Here is a 13,129-nt window from a genome sequence, read left to right as displayed (position 1 = left end):
GATGTGTGCGCATGCACGTGTAGGTTGAGCACTTGAGCGTGAGAGTGTGTGTTGGTCGTGTGGTGTACTGGTGTGTGCATGCATGCGGGCGTGTGTGCGTGTGAGTGTTGCGTGCGTGCGTGGCTGCGTGTGTACGTGTGAGTGTTGCGTGCGTGCGTGGGTGCATGTGTTTGTGTGAGTGTTGCGTGGAGGCAGTTCGTGTGCATGCGTGCGTGTGTGTATAATCACCACACCAGCTCCTGTGTGTTAAAACAGACGGCTCATCATACCAATACAAGGCCACCTTGTCCGCTGTGCCCGCGGTCATGACTTCGAACCACCGTCCAAATATTTTTTTGTCATTTGTTTTCATTCTTACTAGCAAGATTCCCGTGCGTTGCACGTAACATCAAGATGCATTTGTATGACTTGTTTATCTTGTGAGAGAAAAGGATGAACGAGGGAAGGCCTTATTTGCAAATGTGGAGAGGTGTGTGGGTACCTTTTTGCAAAATTGCCATAGTTTCTTTCCTATCCGTCAGATATAAATCGGACGGCCTATATTGCAGGATGGTAGGCACACCATCATCACCAACTCTGTTTTTATAAGAGTGTATTTTATGTATTTTATAAGAGTGTAGATGTAGAGTAGATACAAGTCGACAGGTGGGCACGATGGTAGTGAGATAATGTGATGCAACACTAGAGGTGCCACGTGGAGCATTTAACTGGTCAACTAGTCATGTCATGAGTAAATACAGAGTTGTACGGTGAGCCCGTGACTGTATATTAACCACTAAACGTAAATGGTGACCGTAATGAGTGGATTCTGAAGTCCAATGTACGTATCATGCTTTCGCTTCAAATACAATGATCGTCATTGCATATATCGCGAGAGAAAGATGAAACATGCGTGAATTTTCTGGGGGCTTACTTTTAGAGGACCTGGAGATAGTTTTGTGTGCATACATGAAAGGGGCGTACAGGGGGTATGCGATGGAGAGAGATGCTCTTCGTTTCTCTTATTATGACTAACTTTGTATATAGTATAAAAATATACAAATTCACAGTGCGGAATAAATATCATTGTGGGCACCATGCAATGCAAATTAGCGTTCGTCCTCCTCCATATAACTTTGTAATGTTGTATATATGTAGAAACTCTAAAATAATTTTTTGGCCACACTTTATTCAAAAGGAATGTTGTATGCGAAATAAACGTGAAGAGAGGGCTTTTTAGATCAATGGGGTACGTGATGTAACATGTGTGAATGTGTAGTTGATGCATTTGGCGTGGCCTAGAGAGGTATGTGTGTGTATTACTTATTCGAGAGAGGCATGGATAGAGGGGCCGACGGGGGGGGGGGGGGGGCGTGGGAGAGATAACACGAGAAATGAGAGTGGTCTAGAGAGAGAGACGAATATGACGTCACGACAAGAGATTCCATTCCCTTGAGTGTGTATATGCAAGGGGGAGGGAATAGAGGCACCAGGAGAAATTTTCTGTGTGTGTGGTGTTTGTGTTGGTATGTGTGGGTGTGAGAAGATAACGAGACGTGGGGGCAGAGGGTGTGTCACCGCGTGAGGTCCGGTGGGTCGAGGTGAGGCCCTTCGTTTGGTTCCGTCCTGCGCCACATTGGTCGGCCCGTGACGCATTTATGAAGACCCATGGATGACTAGTCGTACAAGACAAAGATAGCATAATTGTGAAGGACTCTGTGTCCACTGACAAAGCCGGCTAGGATTTGTAACCCTAGGTTCTCGGACTAAGGTAACCCCTTTATCTCTGATATTACTATTCATCCAACCTAACTTTAAGGGGCATCCTACAGAATGCTCTGCTAGAATCGTACTCGTCGATTAGGAAGAGAGGTGTGAGACAATGCGTGAGAGACAGGTGTAAAGATAATGTGCGTACATGAGACACGTAGGCAGGTCCATGTATATAGAAAGGGTCGATGAGGATTGTGCGTGTGTATGTTTGCGAGAGGAAGAGTGCTTGTGATAAAGGTTAGTGAAAACAGTTGTGAATGGTTACGAGAGGGAGGGAGGGTTGTATCTAGAGCATGTTCGAGAAAGACACCTCGGGAGAGAGTGTGTGAGCATGTGTGAGAGACCACCGATGGAGAGTGAAACTACACGTAAAAGACTGCTGTACACATTGATTAAAGATATAAATTGTATCCAAATATTAGGATGGGATCATGATATTTGCAATTTGCGTAAGGAGCGGTCATTGATCCATCAGACATCTAGATTCTATCGAATTTGAGCATGTCTATGTTATTATTCGACACAATTGATCCACATAGTTAGTATTTTGAACTCCAGACAATGCATCGCTTTAGCAATCGAATATAAACGTGAGTATAGTTCATGTTGTGTGTGTAAAGCACATTATACATACGAAAGTTACACAATGGACATTATAAATAGCTACCTATGCACTGGCATACATTTGAAATCAACTTAAGGTGGTTTAAAAAAATCAAATTCAACATGAAGTCCATTCAATTATTTGAATTTGATATCATGGCATTTGTAAACCATACCTAAATTATGGGGGCACTAATCTTTGCTCTGATTTTGTACATAATAGCATATGTAGTCGTGTACAAAACAGATTCAAATTTAGCTCCTCCATTCCAAAATAATCGTAGTTATAGGATTTTCAAGTGTCAAAATTTCAAAAAGAAGCGGATAATTTAATGAGGTTTTCAAACATACAAGGTCAAATATAACGTTGTCTATTTAGGTCAATCCTCATAGTTCAAGAGTACTCTAAACGTGAATGCTTGTGTTTCAAAATTTCGAACGAAGCGCCAAAAGAGCCTCTACTGGCCCGAAACCGCGTGAGACCAATGTTTGGTAGTACAAGGAAAATACTTTTCTAATAACTCCGACCCGTGAAACCTACCGGCCCGACTTCCAAAGGTCTAAACCGAGGTAGGTTTGTAGCTTCATCTAGACGCCACACAACCGCATCCAAAAAACATTCATACACAATGGCCGCCTAAGCACACATGCGCGCGGACGAAATCGCTCCCGCCCACTATTTGGGACACCTGGGATTACCATCCTACCCCTGACCCGCAGTAGGTTCGAAATTTAAGAGGGGGGCAAAGTTTGTATTTTCCCCAAATTTCAAACAAGCGCGTCCCATCTTCTGATCAAGAAAGCCAAAAACAAGCGCGTCCCAGACCGAAACATGGTCCCCCACCCGTTCGATTCCCCATTCGTACTCCGTGGGCGCCAAAACTACCTCTCCACCAGCCGCGAAACCCCGGCGTCCTCCATCCGCCACCCCATCCCACCCATCAACCGCCGCCCTCCTCCATCACGTCGGAGCCGATACCCCGATGTCGTCGTCCACCGCAACCTCAACCGCAACGCCCTCCACGGCTAGTAGTTGAAGCCGAGGCCGAGCCGTCCGTACCCGAGCTAGTTCAACCACGCCGTCCTGCGCCTCACCGCTGCCGCTCCAACTTTGCCACCCTCCACCGCACCGGAGCTGTTCCTGCTACGCCGCCCTTCGCCGCCTCGGATCTGCTTCCCCTCCGCCGACATACGGCCACGGCAACACAGTCAAAAATTTGGCCATGGGTTCGTCCAAGCCTGCACCCTCCAGAACATCGGTTTCCCCGATAAAAAGAAGAAGATCGGCGCGACATGTGGAGGTGACCACACCGGCAACCGAAAAAGGTACTCCTCTTCCCTTATTCGTGCAAATCTTACGTCTCTGCTTGCACGGTATTCATCCCACAGAAGAAACTAGTTGACCGCTTCTTCTTGATACTAGATGTTCCTAGTAACTCGTGATGCACAAGGTTTCTCCTCATATACTATTTCACCTTAGCTAGAGGTCCGTCGCCCCCCTGAATTTCAATTTCTGGCCAGTTGATTCCCAATTAACGGAAGCATTCCCCGGCGTAACAGGCGCTAGTACGCCTATTATGCCGGGGAAGCAGTGCCTTGGTGTTTATCTTAGGGGCATGTGCGGCCTAGAGCTACTGGCGCCCGATTTGGAGGTCGGCCGGGATTAAAGGGATGGCTTGGGGGCGCTGCCAAGCACGGCAGTGGTGTGAGGTCGATGGGAGGGCAGGGCAGCGGAGGCAGGGGTCTGGGCCGGTGGTCGCTGGCGGTTCGAGAAAGATCGTCAACAGTGACTGGCGGGAGGTAGACGAAGGCCATCTGCCCGTTCCTTATAGATCAGACGGTTCATTAAAAAAATCGACTGACCTATTTATCTTCAGTTGACTGTTATCTTAGATATGACCACATGTGGTGGTGTGCTGGAGGAGTACCTGCATTTCCTGTGCTCATATATTACAAAATCATACGGAGTAGAATCTAATTTTGTTTGCCATGCAATGTTGTAGAGCTATCATATGTCTCCTGTCATTTATTTTTCAGCCACCTGCTATCTGCTACTTTTACAGTGCACTAGTTCTGCACACACTTCACCCTTACTCTCACTATTGTGTTTTTATGCAAGGGTATTTCAGACTCTGCTGCCATGAGAGAAGCCAAAAAGAAAAGAAGTCGCTCCAGCTTCATATGCGGGTAGGCAAGACACGTTACAGCGCTATAAAGGGTGCAGTGTCAGCAGATGGAGACGGTAAACGTAGCTCTGGAGTTGATGACCTCGCTCACAATGAACCACCATCCCAGGTGCTTGCTTTAACTTCGCGGTGTCATATGTGGTTGCATGTTCCATATGGTGTCTAGCTTGTATTCGAAAGGCTGAAGTCGGTAAGATAAGGAAAGATATTTTTTTTACATGAACCACCATCCCGTGAGCACTAGAAGACAAATAGCTAGTAAGGGCACTGGCCGAGCCAGTGACAAGCCCAACAAAGATAGGCATCACCTAGAAGCCAACTAAAAAGCTGTGATGGTGGCGAAGCAGCCCGCCTCCCACCAGGCTCTCAGGTCCTAGATGATCATGCTCACCACTCCAGCCGGATGTCTAGCTTGTATTGCTTCCAATTTGGTTAAATTGCATCTGCTTAGCTTACACATTATACCTTTGAATATGACATACCTTTCTATTTTTGGTACATACTAGTACATCTGTGTATTAACCATGTTCTTACATCAAACTAATGTTCTTGTGTATCCCTTATCAATCACTTATGACGAGGCAGGCAGGCAAGGGGACTACTCCTCATTTAAAGAATGCAGCGTCAGCCTCCTGACATGATTCTCAAGAAACAGAAATGCTAGATGAAGATAGTGAACGTAGCTCTGTAGTTGATTACAACATTTCCTCTAACTTGGCAGCGTGATATGTGGTTGCATGTTGCATATGGTGTCTAGATTGTAATTCTTCCAATCTGGTTAAACTGCATGTGCTAGTCTGCTTAGCTTATACATTATACCTGTTAATGTGACATGCATTCCTGTATTTAGTACATAGTACATCTCTCTATTAAGCATGTCCTTACATAAAACTATTGTTTTTTTGTATACCGCATCAATCAACATGATGAGACACCTTTAGTATATGCAGTGCGATATTAGTTGCATCTTTCATATGATTTATAGCATGCGCTGCTTCTAATTTGTTGAAATTCCATTTATGATGGGACGCTTTTAACTTGGCAGAGTCATATTGGTTGCATCTTTCATGTGGTGTCTAGCTTGCATTGCTTCTTATTTGCTGGAATGGTTTCTGCTTAGTTTACACAAACAGTTGTGAACATGCCATGTCGTCCTGTTTTTCGTACATATTCCATCCTGGTATCATGTGTTTGCCTTACATCAAAGTAGTGATTGTGAGTATCATGCATGAATGAGTTCTGAAGAGAGAATTTTATTGCTTTTTCTTGTCCGTTTTACTTGACAATTCAAAATCAATAAAGCGGAAGGAAGTTAGCAAGGCAGCGGATAAAGGTGCTCCTTCCGAATGGAGGGCCTCTACAGTTTCTACTCCTCCACACCCCCAAGATGATTTCCAAGACAACACATGCATAGACACTCAACAAAGCTGTGTTTATGATGAGCACGTCTCCCCTAGTGCCGCATCACCGGTGCTCCCTCTAACTTGGCACTGTTATATGTTGTTGCATGTTATGTGTGATGTCTAGCTTGTATTGCTTCTAATTTTGTTGAATTTTATCTGCTTACTTTACACATTATACTTGAATAAGACACGTGTTCCTGTTTCTAGAACATACAATATCTGTCTATCACACCATGTTCTTACATCAAATTACTACTGTTGTGTAACCTGCAACAATCACTTATCATAAGACACGTTTGACTTCGGAGTGTGATATAGGTTACATCTCACATTCTTTTCTAGCTTGTACTACTAATTTGTTGAAATGGCACTTATGACGAGACAGTTTTAACTTGGTAGAGTGATATTCGTTGCATTTTTCATATGGTGTCTAGCTTTCATTGCTTCTAATTTGTTGAAATGCCTTCTCCTTAGTTTACACATCATAAGCTGTGAATATGCAATGCTGTGAATATGCAATGGCACTAAAGACGAGAGACCTCTAACATGGTAGTGTGATGTTGTTTGCATCTTGCATATGATTTATTTCTTGTACTGCTTCACATTTGTTTAAACGCCATTTATGATGAGACACTGTTAAGTTGGTAGAGCGATATTTGTAGCATCTTTCATATGGTGTCTACCTTCCATTGCATTGCTTCTAATTTGGTGAAATGTCTTCTTCTTAGTTTACACATCATAGTTCTGGTTATCTCTTCCGTCCTGTTTTTCATACATATTACATCCTCCTATCATGTGGTTGTCTAACATCAAAGTTCAGTTCGTCTTCATCACGCATCAATTTGTTCTGAAGAACTAAATTGTTATTCGTTTTTCTTGTCGGCTTGACTTAACATGGCACAGAGAAAGAGGAAGAAACATAGAATGGCAGGGAATGAGAAGTGGATGAATCCTGCAGATTCTGCTGGTACTGATGATGCAATAGAAGGTCAAAGTCCAGCGGAAAATTCGACAAACACGGCATCCCATGCTACACGAGTTGCAAAAAAAGCCAAACAGAAACAAATAGCTGCCACCAAACAAGCAGAGACAGCCCTAGTTCTTGCAACACCTACCATAGTACTACCAGCTGCACGACTTACTTGTGCGTCAACTGAGCTAGCAGCACCTTCCCAAGCTCCGTTGCCACCTGACACTACTTCCCAAGAACTCTTGACACAAGACGAGTTGGCAATATCAGATGAACCTTGTGAGCTTCAACAGCAAGAAGGTAGTTGCTGGAGTCAAGTTACATTTGCATGCTTCTTTATATGTAGTCTCACAGTTTGATGTACACTAACACTTCCTATGTTCGTTGTTGGACTAGCACCTAGGCGCAAGAGGAAACAAACATCAGGGTTAATGCTCGATAGGTTAACTAAATTTAGAGGATGAAGAATGGAGATCCGTTTTGAGGCAGGTTTAAAAAGGCCACGTGATGCTACAGAGTCAGCCAAGTTAGTATCGGAGGCAGCGGTTGCCGTTAGGTGTCATGTATGTATCCTCCCAACATGGATTCAGTACAGGAATGACAAAGACGAAACCCAGTTCAACACCTTCCTCGACCATTTATCTGTAAGTATGGTTATGTATGGAAACTAGTAATATCGTCTTGCTCTGTCCCATACTTTCTAGGTTGCTGATAATGAGACTCCCATAATTTTCAACAGATGAGGTTCAAGTTGGATAGCCAAGATGATGCAACCAGACAAGCTTGCACCCATGTTTTCAAGTCTGCTCTGCGACAGTATCGGTATAACTTGAGGAAAACTCACTTTGAAGGCAAGGCTAACAGTGAACTTTCCCAAACATCTCCAGTGGAAAATATATCGGATGAAGACTGGAGGGGCCTTGTTAAACACTGGTCTGATCCGAAGTATCAGGTACATTATATATATGTGATCAGATAACATGTTGAAGTCCTATTTACACATGTGCCACACAAATCTATCTTCTTGTAGGTGAACTATTCAAAGAACAAGGCCAACCGTACGAAAGTGAAATTCCAACAGACGACAGGATCTCGTAGCTATATTGCACACTGCGAGGCTCTTGTAATTAGCTGCTGTTTCACTCTTTTCGCTGTACCGTATTATCAGATCTATATTGACTTGTTCGAAATGCAGAGGAAAGCCCGCAAGGACCAAAAAGTACTTGAACCAAATGCTGTGGAAATCTTCAAGGACTGTCACACCAGCAAGAAGAAGGGCATGACTACACCAGTCAAAGCCGCTGTTGTAAGTCCTTAATCCTCATGCCTTTCAACTACTACTTACTCTGACTTGTGCCTTGAACTTCATGGTTTGCAGCCAATGTCTATTACTCTTTTCAATTTTATACACAATTATCTTAGAGTATCATTTCACCTTACAAGGTTTAAAAGAGAGGAGTGATGTTCCTTTGATCTTGACCCGTAATCTAGTTCCGTGCTGGACTTGCCCACACAACGTTACAATTGCCTGTTTGTCTGTTCTCAGTTGTTTTGTGATATGAATGATGTCATACTATGCTTGCCGTATTATAAACTTCGTCTCTTTATCCTTAGCCCTCAATACAATGTGAAGAAATAGACAATACATTAGCGATGATACATGGTCATATGTTTGGAACCTGGTTTTATTATATACTTTGCAATAAAATACAACTAATATTTTACATGGGTTCACCAGAATAAGTTCTGTATATAGACCAAAGCTATTTTGTTTGGTTTTGATGCCTCCTTAATATCTTCTGTTCTGGTACTACTAATGTAAAACCTCAACTTTTCAGCGAGCTATGGAAAAAATGGTGGAACCGCCACCTTCTGAAGGTGGCGAGGCAACTATAACCGCAATGTCAGCTCTTGCTGCAGTGGGTCAGTACCTGTCCACTAACAGTGCCAAAAGCACGTTCCTGCGTAATACTGGGTTGGTTGTTAAGGCAATATCGTCCAACTGCCTCATGATCAAGATATGCAAGCTCAAAGCAATGTTGTATCTGCGCTCCAGACACAAGTCCATTCCCTAACAGAGACCCTTTGTGAAACAAGGAGAAACATTGCTCAATGTCCTCAAGATATGCATGGTTTTGAAACCAGACTATCAGACATTTGCTCTGTTGTTCAGGAGCCTAGGGGAAATGAATGCGAGGGTTATGGTGCTCCATCGGACAATAGAGCATGAAAACATAACAGTCAGGTCAAATGAACTGAGCTTCTGAACTTCTGGTGGTGCATTTATCTGCTAGACTGTTAAGTTTTATGCCAACCTTCCTTTTGTTATATAGTTGTAATTTGTTTTGGTGCGATACAAAATTTATTCTTAATAGCCTAGCGTTAGTTTCGGCCTTATTTATTTCCTAGTCTTCTTTTTCCTGGTTTGCTAGTGGCCGCAACTACCATGGGCCATATACGGGCCGTAGGATCCATGGGTCTCCTACGGGCCGTCGATAAATGGGCCTGTAATCGGTGGGCCTTGGGCCGTCGGATAAATGGGTCTACATGGGCCGTAATCGGGCGTAATTGGTATCGGCCCAGCACGGTAACAGGCCGTAGGATAGCAAAGGCTTAATTCTGTCACAGGCATAACGGGTCGTTAATGGGCCATTATATAGGACGGGCTGGAAACGGCGCAACGGCTTAACATGCCAGAAACGGGCTGACTCTTGCCATGGGCCGAATTTGGCCCTTTAGGGTAACAGGCCAGTAACGGGCCGACTCTTGCCATGGGCCGAATTTGGCCCATTAGGGGAACATGCCAGTAATGGGCCGACTCTTGCCATGGTCCCAATTTGGCCCATTAGGGGAACAGGCCAATAACGGGCCGGAAGTAATCGAGGGCCGAAAAGGAGCCCAAGAACGTATGGGCTGTCAATAGGCCGAAAGCTAACACGGGCTGGAAACGGCCCATGTAAATCACGGGCCGTTAACGGGTATAAAGGAAATTACTGTTCATTATGGGCTAGAGTCACCGTGGGCCTGTAAAGGGCCGAAAGATACGAAGGCCTCATATGGGCCGAAAGACGTCGTGCGCCATACATGGGCCGAAAGTGAAATGGGCTGGTGTTATATTCGACGGCCCACATGACGTTGTTGGGCCGATTTCCTTTAGGGCCTAACGGGCCATGAGTTAACGGGCCGTAAAATGGGCTATTTGCAAAGAGACCGTTAACAGGCTTTTCATGGGCCAGCCCGTTAACTTTTGACCAAGTCAAACGGGCCGGCTTTGTAAGCTAAACGGGCCAGTGGTGGGCCATGGCACGTGTCGACATATCATAGGGGCCTATGACCCACTGACGAGCTGACATGTGTTTCGTCCGGCCAATAAGAATTTTACACGTGGAAATGTCCCATTGGTCGGGGCTGTTAACGTGTTATCGGATCCAAAACCCGACCCGATAGCTTAACGGCATTCCGTTACGGTGGATGCCATGTGTCGGTCACCCTTGACGAAAGCACTTCTGTGACGCGCGATTTATCGTCATGGAAGTGGACACTTCCGTGATGATAATTTTGGTAATGTCATGGAACACTTCTACGATAGCACAGGTATGACTATCTTGATTCTGTCATAAAATCGTCATGGATGTACATGCATGACAAAAAACGCGACCTACTGTGACAAACACGTATCATCACAGAAGTGTATTTTTTTTTGTAGTGATGTGTCCTTCTTCGATCTTTTGTCTGTCCCTTCGGGGAAATGTCACGCGGTGTCTTTCGGAGTCCTGTTAGCCTGCTACAGCCCGGATTCCCGGAGTCCTGCTGGCCCAGTTGCTACAGCCCGAATTCACTCGCTAATGACCGACACGTTCGTTGCTAGGTCATGTATGCCTGTCCCTGTAAGTTAGTGCCACTTTGGGTTCACCACTAGTCATGTCGGCCCGGGTTCTCTGTCATATGGATGCTAGCGACACTATCATATACGTGAGCCAAAAGGCGCAAATGGTCCCGGGCCAGGTAAGGTGGCACCCGTGGGAATACCATGCGTGAGGCCGCAAAGTGATATGATGTTTTACATGCTAGATCAATGTGGCTTAGGATCGGGATCCTGACAGAACTACTCACACATCATCGGAGAGGCACCAATGGAGGTGGTGAACCCCATCAGAGATGGTGTCTAGATTGGATCTGGTGGTTCTGGACTCTGCGGCGGCTGGATGAATATTTCGTCGACGTCTTTAGGGTTTCTGAAATATTGGGATATTTATAGAGCAAAGAGGTGGTCTGGGGGGCACCCGAGGTGGGCACAACCCACCAGGGCGCGCCTGGGCCTCCTGGCGCGCCCTGGTGGGTTGTGCCTCCCTCGGGGCACCCCCTAGGCGCAGCCAAGGTCCGTAGTGTTCCTTCTGGCCCATAAAAATTCTCCGTAAAGTTTCATGGCATTTGGACTCCGTCTGATATTGATTTTCTGCGATGTAAAAAACATGGAAAAATAGCAACTGGCACTTGGCACTATGTCAATAGATTAGTACCAAAAAAATGATATAAAATGACTATAAAATGATTATAAAACATCCAAGATTGATAATATAACAACATGGAACAAGCAAAAATTATAGATACATTGGAGATGTATCAGGCGTCCACCTACAACATCATCAACAACGAGCGCGTCAAGCGCAGTTCAACGAGCGTTTTCCAATGTTGTGTCGAACAAGACAAGGGCATAGAGATCCTCCTCGACATATACTAGGGTGAGTGCGGGCACCACGCCGCCTCGAGATCCCTGGCGGCCAAGGCTTTCCGCCATTGTTTCTATTGGCCCACGGCCCTCCAAGATGCCAAGTCGCTTGTCCTCAAATGTGAGGGATGCCAGCGCTTCAGCAAGCGCAGCCACCAGCCGGCTTCAGCGGTGCGAACCATCCCGATCACCTGGCCCTTTGCGGTCTGGGGGCTCGACATGGTGGGACCTTTCAGGACCGCTCGAGGTGGCATGACACACTTGTTGGTGGCGGTGGACAAGTTCACCAAGTGGATTGAAGCACGGCCAATCAAGAAGCTGGACGGGCCAACAGCCGTTCGGTTCATCAAGGATATCGCGGTGCGCTACGGCGTCTCGAACAACATCATCACGGACAACGGCACCAACTTCGCCAAGGGCGCGCTCACGCAGTACTGCTCCGTCTCCGGCATCTGCCTTGACTTGGCTTCCGTGGCACACCCGCAGTCGAACGACCAGGTCGAGCAGGCCAACGGCCTCATTCTATCCGGCATCAAGCCACGGCTTGTGGAGCCGCTTGTCCGCTCACCAGGCAGCTGGCTCGACGAGTTGCCGGCTGTCCTCCGGAGTCTCCGCACAATGCCAAACCGGTCGACCGGGTTCACCCCGTTCTTCCTCGTCTATGGAGCCAAAGCCGTCATCCCGACCGACATCGAATTCGACTCACCACGAGTCATGATGTACACCGAAGCTGAAGCCAAGGAAGCCCGTGAAGACGGCTTCAACCTACTCAAAGAAGCACGCCTTTTGGCGCTCAGTCGATCAACCATTTATCAGCAAGGCCTGAGGCACTACCATGGCAAGAAGATCAAGCCCCTCGCGTTCCGCGAGGGAGACCTCGTCCTCCGACTCGTCCATTAGCAAGCCGGCCAACACAAGTTGTCCTCTCCATGGAAAGGCCCCTTCATCGTCAGCAAAGCCCTGTGCGACCGCAATGCGTACTACCGCATCGATGCCCGCAAGTCGAACAAGCGCAAGAGAGACACCGCAGGAGAAGAAACAACCCGGCCATGGAATGCAGAACTCCTTCGCCCGTTTTACAGTTAGCTGTGTGCATGTATGTATCACTGCCTTTTGTAACCGTATGAAAACTATGGGGTCCCCGGATGATGCTCGGGGGCTGCCCTTTCCGACCAAGTTATTGTGTCTCACACGCTTGTGCAATTTTTCTTAAAAACCCCCACCGTCGGGCTGACTCGCTCAACCTGGGGGCTCGGGGGCTGGCCGGCTTGGCCACCACCCGTCGCCTTCCTTAGCAAATCTTGGCGTGTTCAGGTTGCCGCGGCCCTCCACTTTGCCCTACGCCACATAACCGGCTTGGGCTGTCGGCCGGCAAGAAATATGGGCCAAAGCACCAGCACGCTACAAATACTAAGTTAGGTTCGCCGGGTTGGCCAACCCGGCCCCGCCACCTTAGCTTACCGCACGACCGGCTGCTTGCCAACCG

General features: G+C 46.5%; 1 protein-coding gene across 1 annotated transcript in view; it reads left to right on the top strand.

Moving 5' to 3' along the window:
• The window catches only part of LOC141022967 (uncharacterized), a 41,052-nt gene extending 28,509 nt beyond the window's left edge, over positions 1-12,543 (top strand). Inside the window, exons 2-3 of the mRNA XM_073499259.1 lie at positions 11,995-12,201; positions 12,460-12,543. Coding sequence (XP_073355360.1) covers positions 11,995-12,201; positions 12,460-12,543 — 291 coding nt within the window. The remainder of the gene's footprint in view (positions 1-11,994; positions 12,202-12,459) is intronic.
• The last annotated feature ends 586 nt before the right edge of the window (positions 12,544-13,129 follow it).

This window comes from Aegilops tauschii, chromosome 5 (assembly GCF_002575655.3).
Source record: "Aegilops tauschii subsp. strangulata cultivar AL8/78 chromosome 5, Aet v6.0, whole genome shotgun sequence".
In the NCBI taxonomy this organism is placed as follows: domain Eukaryota; kingdom Viridiplantae; phylum Streptophyta; class Magnoliopsida; order Poales; family Poaceae; genus Aegilops; species Aegilops tauschii.
This window is presented reverse-complemented; position numbering and strand designations above follow the sequence as displayed.